Source organism: Daphnia pulicaria, chromosome 8 (assembly GCF_021234035.1).
Source record: "Daphnia pulicaria isolate SC F1-1A chromosome 8, SC_F0-13Bv2, whole genome shotgun sequence".
Lineage (NCBI taxonomy): Eukaryota > Metazoa > Arthropoda > Branchiopoda > Diplostraca > Daphniidae > Daphnia > Daphnia pulicaria.
The window spans coordinates 14,569,634-14,589,349 of NC_060920.1; the positions used below are offsets into that span (position 1 = coordinate 14,569,634).

Sequence of the window (19,716 nt, forward strand, 5' to 3'; positions counted from 1 at the left end):
CATCTGTTCCAAGAATGGACCAACAGAGAATATATATAATTTAGTTAAAAATAAATAAAAGATTCTTCTCTCGACGGTTGGCGTTATATTAGAATAAGTGTCCCACATTCCTGCGGGAAAAGTGGATGCCGTGGGGATATCCTGGAGGAATAGATCCGGCGCCCTTTATTTCCCCCCTCATCCCTTAAAAGTATGACAGAGCTAAAAACTTGTCTATATTATACCCCCATCATAAACTATCCGCCCCTTTTTTTTTCTCTTTTCTATCTTTCCCTGCCTTTGGCTTATACGACCCCCCCCCCCCTCCCTTAACAACAACAACAACAAGCGATCCATCGCCCAGAAAATATCTTGATCCTTGGTCCAGTCCAAAATAAGACCCATCGTGACAGCCCTCTAAAAGATATTGAATTAGATTTATCAAATGAGAAAGACTGAAAAATGAAAAGGTGATTCGATATTGAATCTCTTCTTCTTCCACCTTATTATTGAATTGCTTGGCTTCTGCGTCGTGGAAAAGTGAATCTGTTTGACATGAAAGACATTTCGACTGTGCTGCAGCAGCTAGCCCAGTCCGCTGTGAACCGATTGGTTACTTCACTCCGGTTGACACGGGATACATCCATCGGGACGAGTGCGACTGCGCCGCGGGAACCCCGTCAACTTGGGCGAGGGTGGTTGGTGTAGTAGGAAAACCCCGACAGAAAATAAAAAAAAAAGGGGAAAAAGAGAAGAAGAAGAAGAAGAAAGAAAAAAGGCAAAAATGGGAATAATAAAACCGACGGTGGTAGACTAGCCGCTTCCGATTCGTTCGTGGATCGTCCTGTCGCTCACCAGCTCTCGGCCCCGGCACAAGGAGCAACTTGATTGTTGTCGTACTAGTTCCGTGATCATCGTTACGTACGTACATACTACTCTGCTGCTGCAAGGAGAGTAGAAGTTAGCCACCACCCTCGTCTTCCTTTTCTTCTCCCTTTTCCCTGGTTAGTTTTTTGTTTGTTTCGTGAGACTGCTGCCACACCGGAAATCCATCCAACCAAAAAGGATCCAGCAGCGATGATTAGCTCACTGTGGACTCTGTGCCAAACGTGCCCCTCCGTCACCGGCAAGGTAATAAGTGACTTCATCTTTTATTCAATTTGTATAACAAGGCAAAACCAACGAGTTTGCTTTATTCATCAGTGGGCAGACAAAGATTCTTATATCGATTATTGATTGGCGAGAGTATAATAGAAAACTTAGATACTGGTGGGGGGGTCTCCTTAAACCCTATAGGGCAGCAGCACTGTTGCTGACTGGTCTCAATTCAATTTTTTGCTTTTGTTTCACGATAAAATAACGACGGGATAAATACGGGGGTACAATTACTGTGTCATCAAGTGATGTACTACGTCTATCTTGTCGTATCTCAATTCCGGCCTGCACCCACTTTGAGACGGGCGTGACCGTACCACTTTTTTTTTTTTCTTTTCTTTTTCCATTTCCCGACGTCGTTCAGTCATGGACGACTGCTCCTCTTTTTTTCTTCGTGGTGGGGGGGTTTTCGGTCGATTCCGTCGACATTTCCCCCCCAACAGCAGCAAACGTCGATTTATAATGCGATAGGACGGGCCAAGGGTTGGGTGGGGTGGGGTGGGAAACCGGACGAAACGACCAGAAAGATTTCTTTGACTTGATAGAATAAGATGTCAGGTTGATTGTCCAAGTCATTTACTATGTCATCAATCAACTTTGACGTGTCTTTGAACCCTCTAAATACCTGAAACTGTTTTTCATATGGCACTCAAGTTTGATTGTTGTTTTCCCTATCGACCGAATTATATGCCGCCCATCTGCTGCTGCTGCTGGATATGTCGACAACACATTCCAGAGAAAATGAAATTGGCCGGATCGATGACACAGACACACACACGAGTGTGTGACGTTGATATAATCAGAAAAAAAAAAATCAACAACAAAGGCCGATCTATAACTGAGATCCACGTCAAGAGCTTTGGCACCTCCCGGTGTTGTGTGTATAAGAGAAGGTTTTTTTGATGGGTGGGTTCTCCTTCCCAAGAACTTATTACTTCACAATGGATCCATTGGTCCCCGGCTACTTTCTATAAGACAAAAACAGCTACTCGGCGCCGACATAAAAGAAAAAAAGGATTTTCCCAAATCAATCCGGCCGAGATGATGGGAGTCAAGCCAAAAGAAAAAGAGGGAGAACAACAACGAGAGTGAGTGGGAAAATTGTCTACAGCCCAGGGATTTTTCGCGAAAAAAGGTCGGGATTTTTTTTTTTTTTTTGTTATTTCTTCTTCACTTCGCGCTAGCGTGTGTGTGTGTGTGCTGTACACTAATATCGATCCGCACACCCGGCCCACTCTCTTTTGCGCTCCCGGTTTTCCTTGTGCTCTACTAGCAGTAGACGTAGACAGGAGTTATGTGTAGCGGCTCCTACGACGTGCGGGACTGCAGACCTCGTGCGCGGCCGCCGCAGTCCCCCGACCCGTTGTACATTTATTTCTTTTCAGCTGGAAGACTCACGCTGTAATATCTACACACACACACACTCACATGTGTGTGTGTAGATATAGTCTCTCGGGAGGGGGGCTGAGGGTATATACTACAGCAGGAACTATGATGGTATCACTGTGTTGTATAGACTGCAATGTCTCAAAGTGCATCAATATAATACAGATGCGGTTCGACTCAATGACAACTGCGGCATCGGGAAAGATAGAAAGTCCCAGCCATAATGTCAATTCCCGTTTCATCAATCTTTTCTTTTTTTAGCTGTGTGTCTCCCCTTTTATTTCCATTAGCATTTGTACGGACGTATATACGCATATAAGAGCCTATAAGCTCATTTGGCCGCTTTGGCTCGCTAGTGGCCCTCACCCGTTCGTCTGGCGATTTTCTAATTGAGTTAGCGCTCGAAGGAGAGACGATCACGTTATTGGCGCACGTTGCGGCGGCAGCAGAACCCCGACCCATCCTATTTTTTAGCCAAAGAAAAAGAAGAAGAAAAACTGATCGATTTCCTGTCACGGACCACTTGATTTGTTCGACTTGTTCACAGCCAGGTGAACCTGTCCCGGCGCTCGGCAATATCGTTCGTCTACTACGATCTTTACCTTCTTTCCTCTTTCTCTCTTTCTCTTGTCTCTCCCCCCCGGCAACATGCTCCAGTTCATTCTCCTACATTTAATGATGATTGCGTATACAGACAAACCACGCCCTTCTCCCTTCTTCCTCTTCTTATAGCGACGCCATTTTTACGATCCCCCCCACCTTATTTCGACTTTGATACATGTTACGTATGTACGACTCGGAGCTGGTCAAATGCCAACCATGCGCAAATATCGTGGAGGAATGGGAGGGGGGGTTGCTCAATTAAGACCATCGATCCCCCATATTGAATACGAAATGTTGTCGGTAGAGTCAGGACAATGATCGCAATTCCTTGCCAAAAGGACAAAGAAAATGTAGAGAAAAGAATCTCTTCTTGTTGTTGTGTTTTGCTTCGTGTCAAGTTTCGCCGGCTGACGAATATAATACTTACGCCATCCGACCGTCAGATGGCATTACCACGCCGGAACTGTCGTGTAATCTTTTTTTTTCAACTATATATGTACGCCATCATCTCAAATGGTGTACTATCGTGTGGGAGGTCGGCTGCCGTCATTAAAAATGCATACTTCTTTATCTGGACATGCAGCTGATGCCGACTGGATGTATCACTTTATGACGTTATTTATCCAGCAGTGAGGTACAGTTTTGAGAGATGCCATGAGAATGATTATTATATTCCCCCAACTCCGACTCGTTTTGTGCGTGTAAGCGCAGCGTCTAGCTCTAAAAAGGTGGCACTTTTCCCACCCCCGCGTTCGTTTGATGTTTTCTGGCTATGCTCAACTTGTGCGGAAACATAAAGAAAATCTACCCAAAAGTTATTTGTCGGTTTTTTTCGAAACTGAAATTTTCGCCGAAATGCTCGCCATTAAACTCGGATGACTTTTCGCGTGTACACACACAGAGAGAGAAGCCGAATAGATGTATAAACATGTCGGATGTGTTACGGATCGACGTCTGCCATCGTCCATTTCTTTATTTGCCTTCCGACATTTTCCGCTGTTCTTTTATTGAGGCTTTGATGGTTTAACCACATCCTTTTTGTTACTCTCTCTCTCTCTCACTTCTTCCGGATCACCACCACGTGATATGCTGCAGCTGGATGGCAAATACCGTTGGACAGAGTATCGCGACGTGCCGACCGCCGCCCGAGTCATCGAACACGCTCCCCAATGCTCGGGTAAGTTCCTCCTAATTTTCTTATTTTTTATTTGAGGCTACCTCTGGAGAATTGTTGATTTCCAACGTTGAGAAAACACACACGAATGATGTAACGTCGACGCCGATGAAAAGAATTTAATTTCAGTCCGTGTGGCGGGAAGTTTGAAAAGTTAATTCCACGCCGCAACGAAACTCCGCCCACACACAAGAAGAAGAAGTATGTCCATAGTTTTTTCTTTTCCCACCGTCGCCGGACGTCGTCGTCGTTCGGCCTTCGGTTCAACTCACGTGGAACACCCCGAAAAGCGACGAGGCGAATCTTTTTCGGTCTCACGTGGACTGGAAACGGCAACGGGAACCAATAAAATTATGTTTTGGTCATTTTGAAAAGAAGTAGAAGAAGAAAACAAGTGGAAACACCTGCGCCAGAAAATCAGTCGGGCGTCGCGACGCTTCCAAATGAAAAATGAAAAAAAAAAACAAAAAAAACAATTTCGTGATATTTATTTTATTTTTCCTCTTTGCTCAGTTTTACGAATTCCTTGGGTAATTTCCTGGGGAAAAAATGGACGTCGTGAACGATCCGACCGTCTGATGGCGTCGCAGTCGTTTCTGGTTTCTCGTTCGGGATTCGTGCGCGCCGACCGGAATAAGTCGTTAGGGGTCTGTTTCGGATTCTGCGCCCAAAGAAACTACGACGCCGACGCCGGTGTGGACGCAGAATAAACGAGTCCCTCCGTTAGTACCAAGCAGAGAGACACAGAGCAGCAGCGTGAATACCGATATTGCCTTGAAACAAGAAAAAAGAACCGACAGAAAAACAAAACAACTATCACGCCAGTTTCTTCTTTTTTTACTGACGTTCATTGTTGAACATTCGAGCTCACCAAGAGTCAAAGTCAAGTGTGTTTCGTGCATCTCCTGGGACTTTTGGGGGTGGGCATTTCAGTTTTTTCGGTTCTATTGAGGGGGGAAAGGGAAAAAATTTGTAATTCGAATTCGCCATTTTGGTTTTGAGTTATTCAAGTGCCGATTTTAAAAAAAAAAGGTCTTCCCATCTCTCACAGCAGTGTGAATTGAATGTGACAGATCGGTTTGAGTCTTTTAAATCTTGAAAAAAGTCGTCAAGTCCGCAGATTCGCTCGAGGTAAGTTGAAACATTCGACAGTTGCAACTTGTTGACTTGATTATTTTACATCCATCATTTTGCGCGTTACGTCAGCAGCCCAGACAAATGAGCTTCAAAAAATAGAAGAGTGACATTTTGTGTTTTTATTTGATACTCTCGGCTATTTTCCGTTTGTGATATATGGCGAGTTGATAGCTTCGTTGTGTATATATTCAGTGTCTCTGGCTGACTTTTATTGATTGATGGATGTCAGTGGCACGTAGGGTTGCTGGCCTAGAGCGTCGTCCATCTTGTGTGTGTGTACAGATATCCACATTTTGCCGGCTCCTTTTCTTTTTATTTCGATTACCAAGACGGTTGCTGCGTGTTTTATTAGCTGGAGCATGAAATGATTTATACAACATAAGGAAAAGAGTTGAGCTTTCTCTCTTTTATCTTTGGATAATATCCACACACAGAAAAACTTTTATATTTATTTTTTCTCTCTTTGAAAGAACAAAAAAATCCGATAAGTCGCCGTCTGCTTTTTTTATTTCTTCTAGAAAGAAATCCCTCCGATCAATATAGGAATAAATGGCCGTGTGTGTCGCTTGCGTGAGCGTTTACATTTAACACGTCTGGTCTCCCAACTCTCGTGATCGATTTCCATCAGTCGCCTTTTAAAAAATCTACTTTTGATTTCTCGGTCATTGGCGGACCCTTACAAGTATATTGGCATCAACTCTTTTGCACACACGTCTATGATACATCTTTTACGGCTTATGTAGAAAAAAAAACAAAATAAAGAACGACAAGTGCTGGCCGAGCGGGATCGATAATCGATCGTCTATGGGGGGCGGTGGGCGCTCTTTTAGTCAAATGGAGTTGGTCGGCTGCTATCCATCGTCCTGATCTTTTACCCAAACTTGAAAGGTGAAAGGGGAAAAGCAGTCGGGGAAATAGTTGGTAGGGTGGGGGGGGGAGAAGAGAGTTTAACTCTTTTCATTATAGAAAAGGCCTCGGACGAAAAGCAAACGACGTGCTGGATGTAGTCGAGCGAGGAGCTCGCCGCCGAGACGACATAATCAATATTTGCCGAGAGGTGGGGCCGGCGGAATGCCATCTGACGGGCGGAATGGAAAGAAAGAAAAGAAAATATTGCGTCTACGGAATTCACACATTTCCCCAGCGTCATATTATTTATTACAGTGCTGGTCCACTTATAGAACCGCCCGATCATAGAACCATTCCGAATATAGAACCAAAATGGCTCTGCCGTGTTTCAGCGCCACCCACGGCACATTGAATAACTCGATGTTACTTGATGTTACTTTTACTCAATAAGCTTTTACGTATGGACAAAATCGAAGGTAGATGGCGATGGGATCAAGTGCTCGCATATCGAACCACCCGGTTATAGAACCGCGCACAGGCCGGTTCTATAAGTGGACCAGTACTGTATTTTAGCCCCAAAAAGTACAATAACCCCACGGTAAAGGTCTAAGGAGCGTCGTTTTCGTCGTCGAGCCAGTCATGTGCATCGTTTTGCCCAACTTTCTCATTTTTCGTGAACGCGCAAAACAAACGTGAACGAAATTTCGCTAGCTTTTCTAACCCAGCAATTTTATTTGTTTTCTTTCTCGTGTTGTTCTTGTCTTTTGGGCGCAATGGCGGAACTGAGACTCACGAAAACAACAAAAAAATTCGGGAGGCTCAACGTCTCTACTTCGTGATGTTTCACACGAGTGACCGCAAATGAACGAGCTAAGGGATTGAACGTGACGTGCACTTGAAACGAAGGGAAAGTTGGATACTTTACGAGGATAGTTTTTCATGTGTGTGTGTCCTCATAGAACCTGCCTCTTGTACATATTTCTTTTTGTCTTTTATCATTCTCCGCTCTCTCTCGTGTGATCTGTGCTCAGCCCAGCGGACGACAGCGGCCGGCTTCATTTTATTCCCCTGTATCATTATTCGTCGACGGCGCGTTCACGGATTCGTGAATGGGCATCCGTCACACACACAAGTGTCGCAACTTTTATTTTTCACGTCGTGATTTCGACATTTACTTTCAATTCAATTAAACAAGATCTTAAGTTCCCCCTGAAAATTAAAGAAAGAAAAAAACCGACAGCTAATCATCTGGGTCTTGATAATCTCGTGCAAATGAAAGTTCAGGATTTCTTCTCACGGCGAGACAACTTGAGCTCACGCCTCTTTTCCCCCCCTACGACGTCACAGGATAAAAACCACAAGACTTTTTATTTTTTATTTTCCAAATTACTAATTCTGGGCGACTTTGAAACCCCATCGAGCCGGTTTTTCTCTCATCGACTCCACCATTTTTGTCTTATTTCTTTTTGTTTGGTTTCTATCTCTCCAACACAAAAATAAAAAGTTAGAGGGGGGGTCTCCTTTTTGTTTTCCCCCTCGGTCGTCGTCGGCGGCCATTCCAATCTGCCAGCTCTACCAATCAAGTTGCGCTCCGTGTCGTTTTCCGATATTATATCTCGGCTCTGATACATCTTTTTTTCTCTCTCTATCTCTCTTGTGTTGTGTTGGATCCGGCGTGTGTGTGCTGCTGACAGGGCATTCGGTCACCGAATCCTCTACGAGAGTTCGAAAGGACGGAGACGACGTACAGCAGGACTTGAGTGGAGTCGTTCATGATTTCATGGAACCCACTCTACTAGCTATACCTGCTCACTTGAAAATCGACGTAAGTTTTTTAGACGCACTTGTTATATCCCCCCCACCCGTTTTGTTATTTTCCAAGTATTTTATTCCTCCCTCCCTCGCCAGTTTCGTGTTACTTCGAAGCCCCATTCACCCGAAACGAAAAATATTGCTGTGTGTGTCTCTATACTGACTGTAAATTAGTCTCGTCAGTTGTTTAGAGTCTGCCGGATATCTCTATTCCGAGCTTTTTTCCCCCTACATCTACTTGATTGCGCAGTGTTTTATTTTCTCTTTTTTATTTTTCTTTGGCTGAAAGTAAGTGTTGGCGACGCAATTTTTTCTCTCCCCCAGCGTTCATTGTGAATGGGGCTTTGCACACGATTTTTATTACGATTTACTATTTTTATGGTGATGGCGTCTCATCGCCATTGTCTTTTTTTTTGTTTTCTTTTCCCCCCCAAATTTTGTGTGACGCCACTCTGTATACAATTGATTTAATTTCGTTTATTACGTTGAAACATTGCACACGAAACATTTTACAATTTAGTTAAATTAAGACGATAAAATGAACGTGAAAACAAAACAAACCAACCAAAAAACAATCTCCCGAAACCCAATCCTCCTCGACTATGCAGAATCAGCTGTATTTGCAAGTTTTGCGACGAAGTCAGTCGGAAGGGCCTCATCAACGTGCCGGTGGTGCTGGTCCAGGAGGAGCGCAGGGAGGTGTAGCAGCTTGCGAACCGGGTCCCATGGCCGCCTGGGTACACGGAAGACGACGACACGTCACCGAGCAGCAAAGACCCGAACATTGGCTCGTTCCAGCTGTAAGACTTGAACAACACATACAAACCCCCTCCACCACAATATAACCAAATAACCAAAAAACAAAAACATTTTATATACATAACGTATCAATCACCTGAAGCACTATTATAAAACAGTTAACTTGTTCGCCCGTAGTTAACATGTCTATATACTAATTTGAATAATGTAGTAGTTGGTTGATTTGATTCTGGCTTGTATTTGTGGATTGCAGAAATGTTTTAATTTATTGGTGGTAGCATGGAATAAGTTGACTCTAAATGATTTTGTATTCCACACGACGTCAGACGACACGCTGAGCATTTTGATTCTTTCTCTAATATTGACTAAAAGTGTTAAAGATCGGACCTGAATATTCCGATCGATTGATGTTCTCAGCGTTATATACCGTGGGGTTTTCTTTTGTCTTTTCCTTAATTCTACTAAATTGGTGACGTGCTGACTAATGGAGACGGACAACTTTTTCTTCTTTTTATCTCATTTCTCTGGAGTACATGTATCAGCACTGGCTTTAATCACGCACTACTTATCTTCTTCTTCTTTTCGATTCTAAGAGTTTGTTTGTTTTTTTCTTTCTCGGCTTTTTAGACACTCTTAGTGCGCATTTGTCAAGTCGCTTTCGATTGGGCCTTGTGTGTGTGTATAGTGAAATATATGGCGTAGCTGTGTGTGGCTTCGACATGTTGGTTAGTCCCGTAGAATATCCCGAAATCTCTTGCGCAGATGACACATGACTGATGATATGCTCCTTTTTTTCTTTTTCTTTTATTTTGTTGCTTGTTTTTATGGTGCGGTCGGTCACAGAGCGCCGCTGCAGTTGGATCTTCATCTGGTCTGGCCGCTGAGAACCGGGCAGGAGCTCCTCCCGGCTCCTTTTCCCAGCAGCAGCAGCAGCAAGAGCAGCAGCACAATCAGAAACGGGTCGTCGTCGTGGCCGGCGAGACGACCGCCAACAACAAGAGGACCATTAGCACTACCGGCTCTTCTGAATACCAACTGCAATTCGCCTGGCCACCTTCCGGCGTCAAGAACATTAGTAACACGTCATCAGCCTTTAGCAACAGCCGCAGGATGCCGGAATCTCTCGACAGCCTCTTGAACCACTCCCAAGGTACCGTACTAGCACTCTACTCTCTTCAAATCTGATGGCCCAGCATTTTAATATTTATAGTCCCAATTAACGAAATCATTGCACAGCTGCTCTAATGAGAATCATTGCCCGCAAGTGTAGTCTAGCCGGATGAAACCGGAACAAAAGTTGTTAATGGCGTCTATTCTTCTTTTTTTCGGTCCCCGTAAAATGTGTGTTTTTGCCAAAAAGTCTATTCGTCGTCGTCTAAATCTCCATCCGTGCTGCTCTATTTATAGTTGCTGATGGGTTTTTCTTATACTCGGAACTAGTCGGCGACATCGCCACGGGTGCGTGTTGAATAGTTAGGTCGTTATATCACGTTTTCGAGAACTATACGAGGCCGCCAGATGCGAAACCCAATTTCGCACGACACACAGTGTGTGTGTGTGTGTGTGTGTTTTCAAAGATACAACAAGAAAACGCGTTGCCAGGCAACTCGACTTATTGCTCGTTTTTTTTTTCGTGAAATACACAAATTGCTCTGCCTGTGCCACAACCTTTGACGTTTTCGGTCCTCGTAAACGGACTAGACTTTTTCTATGTTACAAGACTATTGAAACAGCAATCGAATTAGAGAGTTTCACATTTCATTAGGTGCTGCATTCATTGGTCGCCATCGTGTACACAGGAAAGAGAGTGGGTGGGTTCTATATAGGAGGGAGGCCATCTCTCTTCACCACCCAGACATGCCAACCGAGCCCCCCGCGTCCGTATTGATTTTCTGTGTGCCTGGCGGAGAGAGTCTCTAGCTGGCAGGAAACCGGCGACTTGGAACTTTATGGTCGGGGGTTCGTTCACTCATGTGCGGGGCTCCCTGTATATATGTATTTTTCTTTAGTTCGGTGAAGTAGTAATATTATTTCTGGCAGAATTTCTGTTAGAACCGCACTCAAGTCGATAATGCCCTTCTTATTCATTGCGTACAACCCGAAAAAGGACATTTTTTTGTGGTTGTTGTTGTCCTCTGCCCAACCTCGGCGTGACTTTACATACGTACCCAATCCTTTTAATTCGTATAAATCAACTCGTCTGAGCGTCACGCGGATGTTGTTTGCCGCTTTCATCCGGCCACAGCACAATAAACTAATGATCTTTTCGATCTCGATCTCGATTCTTCGATCTCTTCGAGACAATAGAAAATAAAAGAAAATAAAAGAAAGAAACTTCGGCGGACGGATTCCGGATTGTAATCGAATTGTTTGGCATTGCGACAGATGGAGAAAGGGAGGCAGCCGGTCTTTTGAGTAGCCGAATCAACAATGGAACTGGAACAACAACCCGCAGTCAGGAGATGGTCTATCACGCGGCCGAGGAACTTTTACTCAATCACCAGCAGCAGCTGCAAAATGAACTTTGCGATGACCAGCCACGCAGACGGTCAGTGAACTTGTCGACCTATTACGTTATTATTATATGTGTGTGTAGGCCGTCTCCTGGTTGCGTGTTTTCTGCACGTTGACCGTGAACTGCCCTTTTCTACTGGCCAGTTCAAGTTGTTTTAAAAATTGATACTGTGACTGCGTGAGCTGTTTGTGGCGAAAACATTATGTGTGCACGGCTATTCCTGTCCGTCGCATTGGCCAGCAACTGACGTTGTTGTTTCGTGTGTTTTTATATTTTTGGACGTACCAGGCGGTACAAGACCGAGTACAAGAAAAAGTTTCGGCCGTTTTCTCTGTACCAGTACGTTGATGGCAAGTTCCAGAAATCATCGTCGGACAAGATCCCGACGTCGTCGGCCGTCGACGGACCAGCGCGCCAGCAGCAGCAGCCGGGCGACAAGATGGACAAGGATACTTGGTACGGCGAAGTCCTTGAGCTCAGGAAGAAAGCGGGGGAATATAAAGTAAGACCCAAATTTTCCATTCTGGCAGCAGCTCAGCTCTTTCATGAATAATTTAAAATTGATTTGCATAACATAAATTGTCAAATTTGAATGACATGGATATAAGACTATCGGTTATTGCAAACGTTATTACAGTACCGAGGATTGGGCGGAGAATTGATGTCCGATCACATGGCCGACCTTTACGCCAAGCAATTTGACGTTTGGGAGCAGGTGTCACGCAGAAGCTCTTTGTCCGCTCTCGCTCTGGCCGCTACATCGCCTAGGTATGCGTCGACCCCGCCCACTTTTTTTTAATGATTACATGGACGTCACGATTGTGGTTTTGTCTTATAACACAGGCCAGGATCGGAGAAAGTGGACATGACTAGCGCAATCAACAGCAAACGAGGATCACCGGCCAAAACGGCGCCGCAACCAAACCAGTCTGCACGTCCGGGACACGCCCAGCCGTTGGTGCCGACATCTCGCAACAAGGACAACAACAGTCGTAACAAGGTACATATAATAATATAATAATAAAACACAAAAAAAGAGATTGTTACCAAGGATAATGGGGAAAATGGCGTTTTTTATTTACAACAGGGAAGTGATTCGACTGAACGAGCTCGGCGTGACATGAGTCAGCATCGCTCCATTTCTTCTGGTACATTTGAATTTTTGGCTTTTTTTTCCCCGCTTGTCAGCATTGTATAACTATAATTGAATTATGTGGCTCTGGATTGATGGTGCCTCGTGTGCAGAAGGCAGTAAATCGCGATCCAAATCTGCCAAACCGGCAAAATCGCCGGCACAGCCAAGCGGAACCGGAAATGTCACATTGGCTATTCGTCCTAGTTTGGGTAATGAATATTTTGAAGGAATATATGAAAGAACGGCGCTGAAAATAATGTATTAAATTAACAATGCCAATTAGGTGCTATTTTCCATCCAGTCAGCCGTCCTCCGGCTCGATCGGCTTCACTCGGCCCGGAGCGCCGCATGCCCAAATCCGTTTCTTCCAGCACGACTGGAGGAAATGTCGGATCGTCGGCAACCAAGGCTTCGCCCGTCAAAGCCCGTCCAGCACACAATGAAGGTATACTGCCAGGATCGGATGATTATTTTCTTCACACCGGGGGGATTTAACCCAATCATTTGGAATATATTAGACGGAATGAAGGATCCGGTTAAAGTGTCGATGAATAATCACTTGGGCGACGAGGGCAAAGAAAACGTCATCATCAACGAACCGGCCAGCTCCTCGTTGCCCGTTATCGAACAGGAGCCGTTACCGGCCTTGATTAAGGCGCTTCCCGAACCGACGCGAGTCAAATCGCCCGAACAGCTGGTGGTTCGCTCTCCCGATCCAGTCAACTGGACGGTCCCGCTCGACACGGGCAAGACGTTCACGGTCACGCAAAACATTCGAGGTGGCGAAACCATCACATCGCGCCCCCATTCGGAATTGAAAGTCTCCATGACAGTCCGTCCGCCGGCACCCGTTGTGGCTGCTGCAGTCCATTCGCCAATGATTCCAATCGTCTCATCATCGGCAGCAGCTGTCACGAAACCGTCAGAGCAACAACAGGATGAGCCTCAACTCAACTCGGGACCTGCTCCAGGTACACCCCCGCATGATTCCCTCGGCTACTTTTCAGAGCCTGAAATTATTGTCGAATGCTGCTCGTCGCCCATCTAGGACACATTTCAAGTAGTTGTGGTCCAATTAATTATGATTTTTTGTTTGTTTGTTTTTAATTATTCGAACTATTTTATGATTTTTTGGGGAAGAGGGAACTACTTTCACATTATTTGAATATTTTAATAATCCATTTTTAACCCATTTTTTCTTTTACGTTATGCATTGCACCCTTATTGCTATTTCTACTTATATATGTTTTACTATTATCTTTCAAGGCTGATTTTTTTTAAAAATTAGGATCGTTTGAGCGGCGTAATAATTTTTCAATATTATTTTGGCTTCATCATTCTGAGTTGTGTAGTTTAGCTGTGTTTTTGTCAATGGTCTGTAAAACGACGATTCACTATTACAATACACACACTAACCATATCATTTTATTTTGTTTTTTTCGATTTTATGTGCTGTATTTATTCTCTTTGATCCATTCTTTTCTCTTTTTAGTTTTTGCGTCTTTTGTAATGAGAAACTGATTCTGATTCTCTTGCAATTAGATGACCCGGCCCCTTGCAACGAAACGGAAGAGGAGACGAGCAAAGTCGCGTCCCAAGATGAAACGACTGACGAACAACATCCGGTCGAGGAGAATCCGGTGGATCAAGAGAAAGCCGTCGCCGTTGCTGCTGATGAGGAGACAAACCCTGAGGAAATTTCAGCCGGAGAGAAAGAAGAAGAAGAAGAGAAGGAAGAAGTGGATTGTAAAGTGGAAGAGTCCGTCGAGGCGGAGATAAAAGCTCAAGAAGAAGAAGAAAAAGAAATTGTCAAAGAAGAAGAAGAGGCTGAAGAAAAATCGATGGATGAAATCAAAGAGATCCACCCGGCAGATGAGCGACGGGACGAGAAAAGTAGTCCCGTGAGCGATCCTCTTGGCGCAGCTATTGTCCTTCAAGGCAAAGGGCCGTTGAATGAGGACGTGCCAGCTGCCATGGCTCCCGTTGAATCTGTGACAAGTATTGTGCCTGGAACTACCCTGAGACGCCTGGAGGATCCGACGCCTTTCCTCTTCTCCCGGCCCGGCACACTGGGCAGTCTCAATGCTGGACAACCCATGGCCAGCAGCACTTCTCTCTCTGATACAAAGCCCAAAGCGCCTCGTTACCGAGTCTTGGAAGACCCCGGAATGATGAGTGATCCGGTGGTAGCAGCCCATCCTAAAATTCACGAATTGCCGAAACCGTTCCAGCATGAGCCCAGCTACGAACCATCACATCCTTTACAGAGCAGCAGCAGCGCCGCTCCGATGATGACTTCCTCATCGCCTTATAAAGGACGCGTTCTGGAAGCTCCATCATCTCCACCCAAAAGCTCCTCCTCCTCGGCGGCCGCATTCACCTCATCTCCCAGCACCGATTCACTGACATCCAGCCGGTCGCTGGCCTCTGACGTCCTGGAAAAGGCCCGCACTCGTTTCGATCGATTCTGGACTAAAAAAGAAAGCGACAAGTAAAATGTAAACTATGACGGAACGAGAAATAGAAGAAAGAGGGGGGTCGGTATATTATATTTAAACGAAAAAAAGCCAAGCCGAAATGAGCTGCAATTCAACAACATTTCTTCAAAACAAATCGACTTAGAAATTTCCTTTTCGACGTCCTCTTGTCGATTATCTTTTTCTTTCTTTACACACCATACTATATTATAACTTAACTTGATCCATTTAAACCCCCCAAAAAAGTAGGTTATTTATCAAATTCATACAAGATTAAACTCGTTGGCATTTTTGGGCCAGTTCCGGGAGGAACTGGAAACTCTCTCGATTTATCTTGGCTATCCTTTTTAACCGGCTTCTACACAGCGCTTATTTTATTTCGTTTTTCAGGAATCAGACAACAACAACAAAAAAAGATTTTAAATATGTAACTGCCTAACTTTGGTTTTGATGTTTTTCAACATCTCTCATACTGAATGTGTTCTGATACTAGTAGATTGATGGGATCCTTCCTTCCACGCCCAGCGGGCGACTAATTCTGAAAAACAAAACGTTAAAAAACAAAAATTTAGGATTGATGGAATCACGGGCTATTTTTAACGGGCCACCCTACCGCTTGTCATTTATATATTGAACTTGGGCTGTGCTGTCCAGAAGACGATCAAAGAAAGATTTTTAAGGGCTCAAGAATTTCAACGACATGTTCGTCGGCCCGCCTTTGGCTGGATATGTGATGGAGAGACTGGGGGGAAAATTTCAAGGCGCAAAGAGAAGAAAAACCACGAAGCGTTCAAGCGAAACATTTGAAAGGCTAACGGGTGTGAAACTATACGATACACAGGATCTCAAATCTGATGGTTTTATTTGCTTTACTATATAACATCACGGAGAGTGCAGGGTAGATGAAATTGTGTTTATTAGTCCACTCTCTAGATACAATACACCTATTAACCTGGAAACACACAATCTTACTTATTATTTCTGCCATTCGAGACCCAAAGAGGCGAACCAATCCTCGTTCTCTATCACAACGTTGCTGTTCTTGCCGTCGATCTCGATAATCGAGTGGCTGTCGTCGTGCGTTCGATATTCGAAAAAACATGAGTCGTCAGTTGTTATTAGGTGCCCGATCCTCATTTTTTCCGGAGTGATGGCGATGGATCGAGCTGTGACACGAATGCCAAAAGCGCAATCTTCTGGAACTTTCAGAGTCAGCGAGCCGTTAACGATGCGAACACACGAGTCCTCTTGCAGTTGGCTGATTTGAATTTGATGCTGGCCTTGGCCTAACTGAGCATCCAAACTGCCATCCATTCCAGCTACAAAAAGAAAATGATGCAATCAAGACAACATGCATGATTCAAGTACAAAAGTAGTTTATGCTTTACAAGCATTCAAATTTCCAGTGCTGGTGATTTTCACGCTGCATTTTCTGTGCAGATTTTTGAGCGTAATGTTTCCAGTCGCCGAAACGAATTGCGACTCATCCGAATAGACAGATTCTGCGGTGATGTTCCCCGAGTTTGTGGCGACTTTCAAAGTAGGACCTTGGAATTTGTAGCCGTGAATGTCCTGAATTTTATATAAATTCCAAGTCAAAATAAATTCAAAATAAATATTTTGCCTGGAATGGTAGGCCATACCCCACTGCCACTATGGATGGTGATTCTTCCTTGAGACAATCCAAGGCAGTTTACGTTTCCAGTTTGGCTGAGTAGACTTATGAAATCGCCTTTAATGCTTTTGGAAGTGATGTCACCAGTTCCAGTGGTGATTCTGATTGAGGGAGATTCTAGTGATTCAACTTTTACAGAATTTTGTCCCAAAATATTGGAAGAATCCACATCTGAAACCAAACAATTAGAAATAAGCTAACATAGAGTACAATGGAAAAATTAATGGTGCAATTCTTACGATACTTCATTGGAATCTCGATAGAGCAGTGACTTTCCTTGGATTGATAAACCTTATTTCCTTTAATAGATAATTTTTCATCTTCATGAATGAGCTGAGGAGGAGTGTCTTCTATCTTGGAATAAAATTTACAGATGGCTTTATTCATATCAGGATATTTATCTGGGCAGGTAGGTTTGATTGAGACATCCAAATCTAGATTGCACATTTCTAGATATCCATAAGAATTTACAGTTTTTTCAACAAAGTTCATTAATCTGAAGTCATCTTTGATTTCTTGATGGTAGTTGCAGCTTGTTCGCACTTGACGTATCACATTAGTAATCGGAGTCTTAGATTTCAGCATCGCATTGCAAGGGGAGTTTCTCTCAGTTGAGATTTTCCTTAACTGACTTATTATAACTAAAGGATTCCTTTTAAGTTTCCACACAGACATCATGAGTGAATAGACAAATTGATGTTAAAATTGGCAAGGGTTAAATGTAAAAATGTCTTTAACAAAAGAGGAAACACTTGGATATTTTCACAAACTTGTGGAATTCGCGACTTACCGCAGTTTTGTTTGTTTTTACGGCAGACGACGAGATAACTAACGACATCTATTGGTTCATCTGGAACTCGCAAAATGAATTTTTTTCTTTAAATAAAAATAACTTGCAACGTTGGAAGTTGGACGGTGCTTTTCACGATCACGGAATCCGGTAAAGATGGCCTCCAAAATTCTGCGAGTTTCTCCAATGCTATTGAAATTAGCCAATGGTTCATCATTGGTTAAGGTAAAAATAGAGGCAATGTAATTAATAATAGTAGGATGTTGTGGTATTTTCGTATATTTCTGGGAATCCAAATAGTCACGATTAGAAGACCTCACTCGTCGTGAAATTGTGTAACGAACTCAACTGATAATACATATTGTGTATCATTTAGAATTCTACCAGGCTTAGGGCTACATCTGCTGCTCTAAATTACGAGCAGACCCTGGTAAACGTGCCACCAACCAGACTTACTGTTTTGGACAATGGTTTGCGAGTAGCTTCAGAGGACAGTGGTGCACCTACTGCTACAGTAGGAATCTGGATTGACGCTGGATCCAGAAACGAAACTGAAGCCAACAATGGTGTTGCACATTTCCTGGAGCATATGGCATTCAAGGTAAGGACAATATTCTAGTTCGTTGACTTCTGAAAATTAACAATGTTTTTTTTCTTGTGTTACAGGGAACTGGCAAACGCTCCCAGACAGACTTGGAGCTTGAGATCGAGAACATGGGTGCTCACCTGAATGCATACACTTCTCGGGAGCAAACTGTCTTTTATGCCAAATGCTTGTCTGAAGATGTTGGCAAATCCATTGAAATTCTGTCCGACATCCTCCAGAACTCCAAATTGGGAGAGCCCGAGATTGAGCGTGAGCGCGGTGTTATCTTGCGAGAGATGCAAGAGGTTGAAACCAACCTCCAGGAAGTAGTGTTTGATCACCTCCACTCTACTGCCTACCAGGGCACTCCTTTGGGTCGCACTATTTTAGGCCCAACCCAGAACATCAAGTAATGAAATTACCAAAAATGAAATTACAATTTATTTTGTAACAAATTGTGTTTTCAAGGTCCCTGTCCCGTGCCGATCTTGTCACATACATCAAGAACAACTACGGCGCGTCTCGCATGGTTTTGGCCGCTGCTGGTGGTATTAAACACGAAGACCTAGTCGAATTGGCCCAAAAGAGCCTTGGATCTCTGTCCAACTCCTTCGATGCCAAAATTACTGCCCCAACTAAATGCCGATTTACAGGTAATCTCGTCACATGTGAATTAATCAGCTCATTTCCATAATTCTAAAATTTGGCTGCAGGATCGGAGATTCGTGTGCGTGACGATGACATGCCGTTCGCTCACATCGCGATCGCTGTTGAGGGCTGTGGCTGGACCGATGCCGATAACTTCCCATTGATGGTGGCCAACACGATCATCGGCTCTTGGGATCGTTCTCAAGGTGGTGGTGCTAACCTGGCCTCCAACTTGGCCAGCTATTCTGCCCAATCCAACTTGTGCCACTCTTTCCAGTCCTTCAACACTTGCTACAAGGACACCGGATTGTGGGGCATCTACTTTGTCTGCGAACCCATGAAATGCGAAGTAAGAATCCCTGTAAAATCGTAAAACTCGATGAGTATTAAAAATCAAACGTTTCTCTTAGGCCATGCTGTACAACATTCAAAGCGAGTGGATGAGACTGTGCACAGCTCCCACACCGACCGAAGTTGAGCGAGCCAAGAACCTGCTTAAGACTTCGATGCTGCTGCAACTTGACGGAACCACACCCGTCTGCGAAGATGTTGGTCGCCAAATGCTCTGCTACGGCCGTCGCCTGCCCCTTCACGAACTCGAGGCCCGTATCGACTCCGTGACCCCGGCGGATGTCCGAGATGCCTGCAATAAATACATTTATGACCGATGCCCCGCTGTAGCCGCTGTTGGTCCCGTTGAGGCCCTTCCCGACTACAACCGCATTCGCTCGTCCATGTACTGGCTTCGAGTGTAAATTTATCAATATCGAAAAAAACAGAGAAGAAATACAGCTTCGTCGTAGTGGAAACTTTCCCCCAGTTTGAATTATAAAAGATGTGCTGTTGCTGCTGTAAATATATGGGATTCAAAATCTCTTAGCTTGAAGGTATACCTTTTTTTTCTTCTAAATTAATAATCTGTCTATTGAAAAGTCGATTAATTAATGGGCGACAGATAAAATGTATTTCAATAATTTTGACTCACGTTTCGCGTTTCTTCACAGATTTAGCGCAGACGTTTCGAAATTCATTTCCC

General features: G+C 44.1%; 3 protein-coding genes across 5 annotated transcripts; 2 read left to right on the plus strand and 1 right to left on the minus strand.

Annotated features, from left to right (window-relative positions):
- Nucleotides 1-829: 829 nt before the first annotated feature.
- Nucleotides 830-15,756, plus strand: LOC124312052 (nascent polypeptide-associated complex subunit alpha, muscle-specific form-like). 3 transcript variants are annotated; one of them, XM_046776478.1, is made up of 14 exons: nucleotides 830-1,110; nucleotides 4,219-4,300; nucleotides 7,978-8,108; nucleotides 8,704-8,895; nucleotides 9,698-10,004; nucleotides 11,240-11,402; nucleotides 11,658-11,871; nucleotides 12,007-12,137; nucleotides 12,213-12,369; nucleotides 12,457-12,517; nucleotides 12,615-12,713; nucleotides 12,788-12,949; nucleotides 13,023-13,475; nucleotides 14,047-15,756. In XM_046776478.1, the coding sequence occupies exons 1-14, from the start codon at nucleotides 1,057-1,059 to the stop codon at nucleotides 14,997-14,999; spliced, it is 3,159 nt and encodes a 1,052-aa protein (XP_046632434.1). In that variant the 5' UTR covers nucleotides 830-1,056; the 3' UTR covers nucleotides 15,000-15,756. The 3 variants fall into 3 exon arrangements, with proteins under 3 accessions (XP_046632434.1, XP_046632435.1, XP_046632437.1); XM_046776479.1 differs by lacking the exon at nucleotides 8,704-8,895; XM_046776481.1 differs by lacking the exons at nucleotides 830-1,110; nucleotides 4,219-4,300 and adding an exon at nucleotides 4,980-5,428.
- Nucleotides 15,757-15,880: 124 nt separating this feature from the next.
- On the minus strand, nucleotides 15,881-17,453 carry LOC124312132. The gene is made up of 4 exons (XM_046776618.1): nucleotides 16,896-17,453; nucleotides 16,625-16,827; nucleotides 16,370-16,553; nucleotides 15,881-16,300 (listed from the first exon to the last, which is right to left on the minus strand). The coding sequence occupies exons 1-4, from the start codon at nucleotides 17,332-17,334 to the stop codon at nucleotides 15,957-15,959; spliced, it is 1,170 nt and encodes a 389-aa protein (XP_046632574.1). The 5' UTR covers nucleotides 17,335-17,453; the 3' UTR covers nucleotides 15,881-15,956.
- Nucleotides 17,454-17,536: 83 nt separating this feature from the next.
- On the plus strand, nucleotides 17,537-19,559 carry LOC124312115 (mitochondrial-processing peptidase subunit beta-like). The gene is made up of 6 exons (XM_046776590.1): nucleotides 17,537-17,671; nucleotides 17,823-18,047; nucleotides 18,113-18,441; nucleotides 18,501-18,685; nucleotides 18,746-19,029; nucleotides 19,091-19,559. Exons 1-6 carry the CDS (start codon nucleotides 17,603-17,605, stop codon nucleotides 19,433-19,435), a joined length of 1,437 nt encoding a protein of 478 aa, XP_046632546.1. The 5' UTR covers nucleotides 17,537-17,602; the 3' UTR covers nucleotides 19,436-19,559.
- The last annotated feature ends 157 nt before the right edge of the window (nucleotides 19,560-19,716 follow it).

Excerpts from the sequence above, each read along its gene's own strand:
- LOC124312052 (XM_046776478.1), top strand. The coding sequence starts at position 1,057 with ATGATTAGCTCACTGTGGACTCTGTGCCAAACGTGCCCCTCCGTCACC. Across the intron at positions 12,370-12,456 it reads ACAACAACAGTCGTAACAAG|GGAAGTGATTCGACTGAACG; the intron begins GTACATATAATA and ends TATTTACAACAG. Across the intron at positions 12,714-12,787 it reads GGCTATTCGTCCTAGTTTGG|GTGCTATTTTCCATCCAGTC; the intron begins GTAATGAATATT and ends AATGCCAATTAG.
- LOC124312115 (XM_046776590.1), top strand. The coding sequence starts at position 17,603 with ATGGCCTCCAAAATTCTGCGAGTTTCTCCAATGCTATTGAAATTAGCC. Across the intron at positions 18,442-18,500 it reads GGCCCAACCCAGAACATCAA|GTCCCTGTCCCGTGCCGATC; the intron begins GTAATGAAATTA and ends TGTGTTTTCAAG. Across the intron at positions 19,030-19,090 it reads GCGAACCCATGAAATGCGAA|GCCATGCTGTACAACATTCA; the intron begins GTAAGAATCCCT and ends CGTTTCTCTTAG.
- LOC124312132 (XM_046776618.1), bottom strand. The coding sequence starts at position 17,334 with ATGATGTCTGTGTGGAAACTTAAAAGGAATCCTTTAGTTATAATAAGT. Across the intron at positions 16,554-16,624 it reads CCATCCATAGTGGCAGTGGG|GACATTCACGGCTACAAATT; the intron begins GTATGGCCTACC and ends TATAAAATTCAG. Across the intron at positions 16,301-16,369 it reads CACTGGAAATTTGAATGCTT|CTGGAATGGATGGCAGTTTG; the intron begins GTAAAGCATAAA and ends TTCTTTTTGTAG.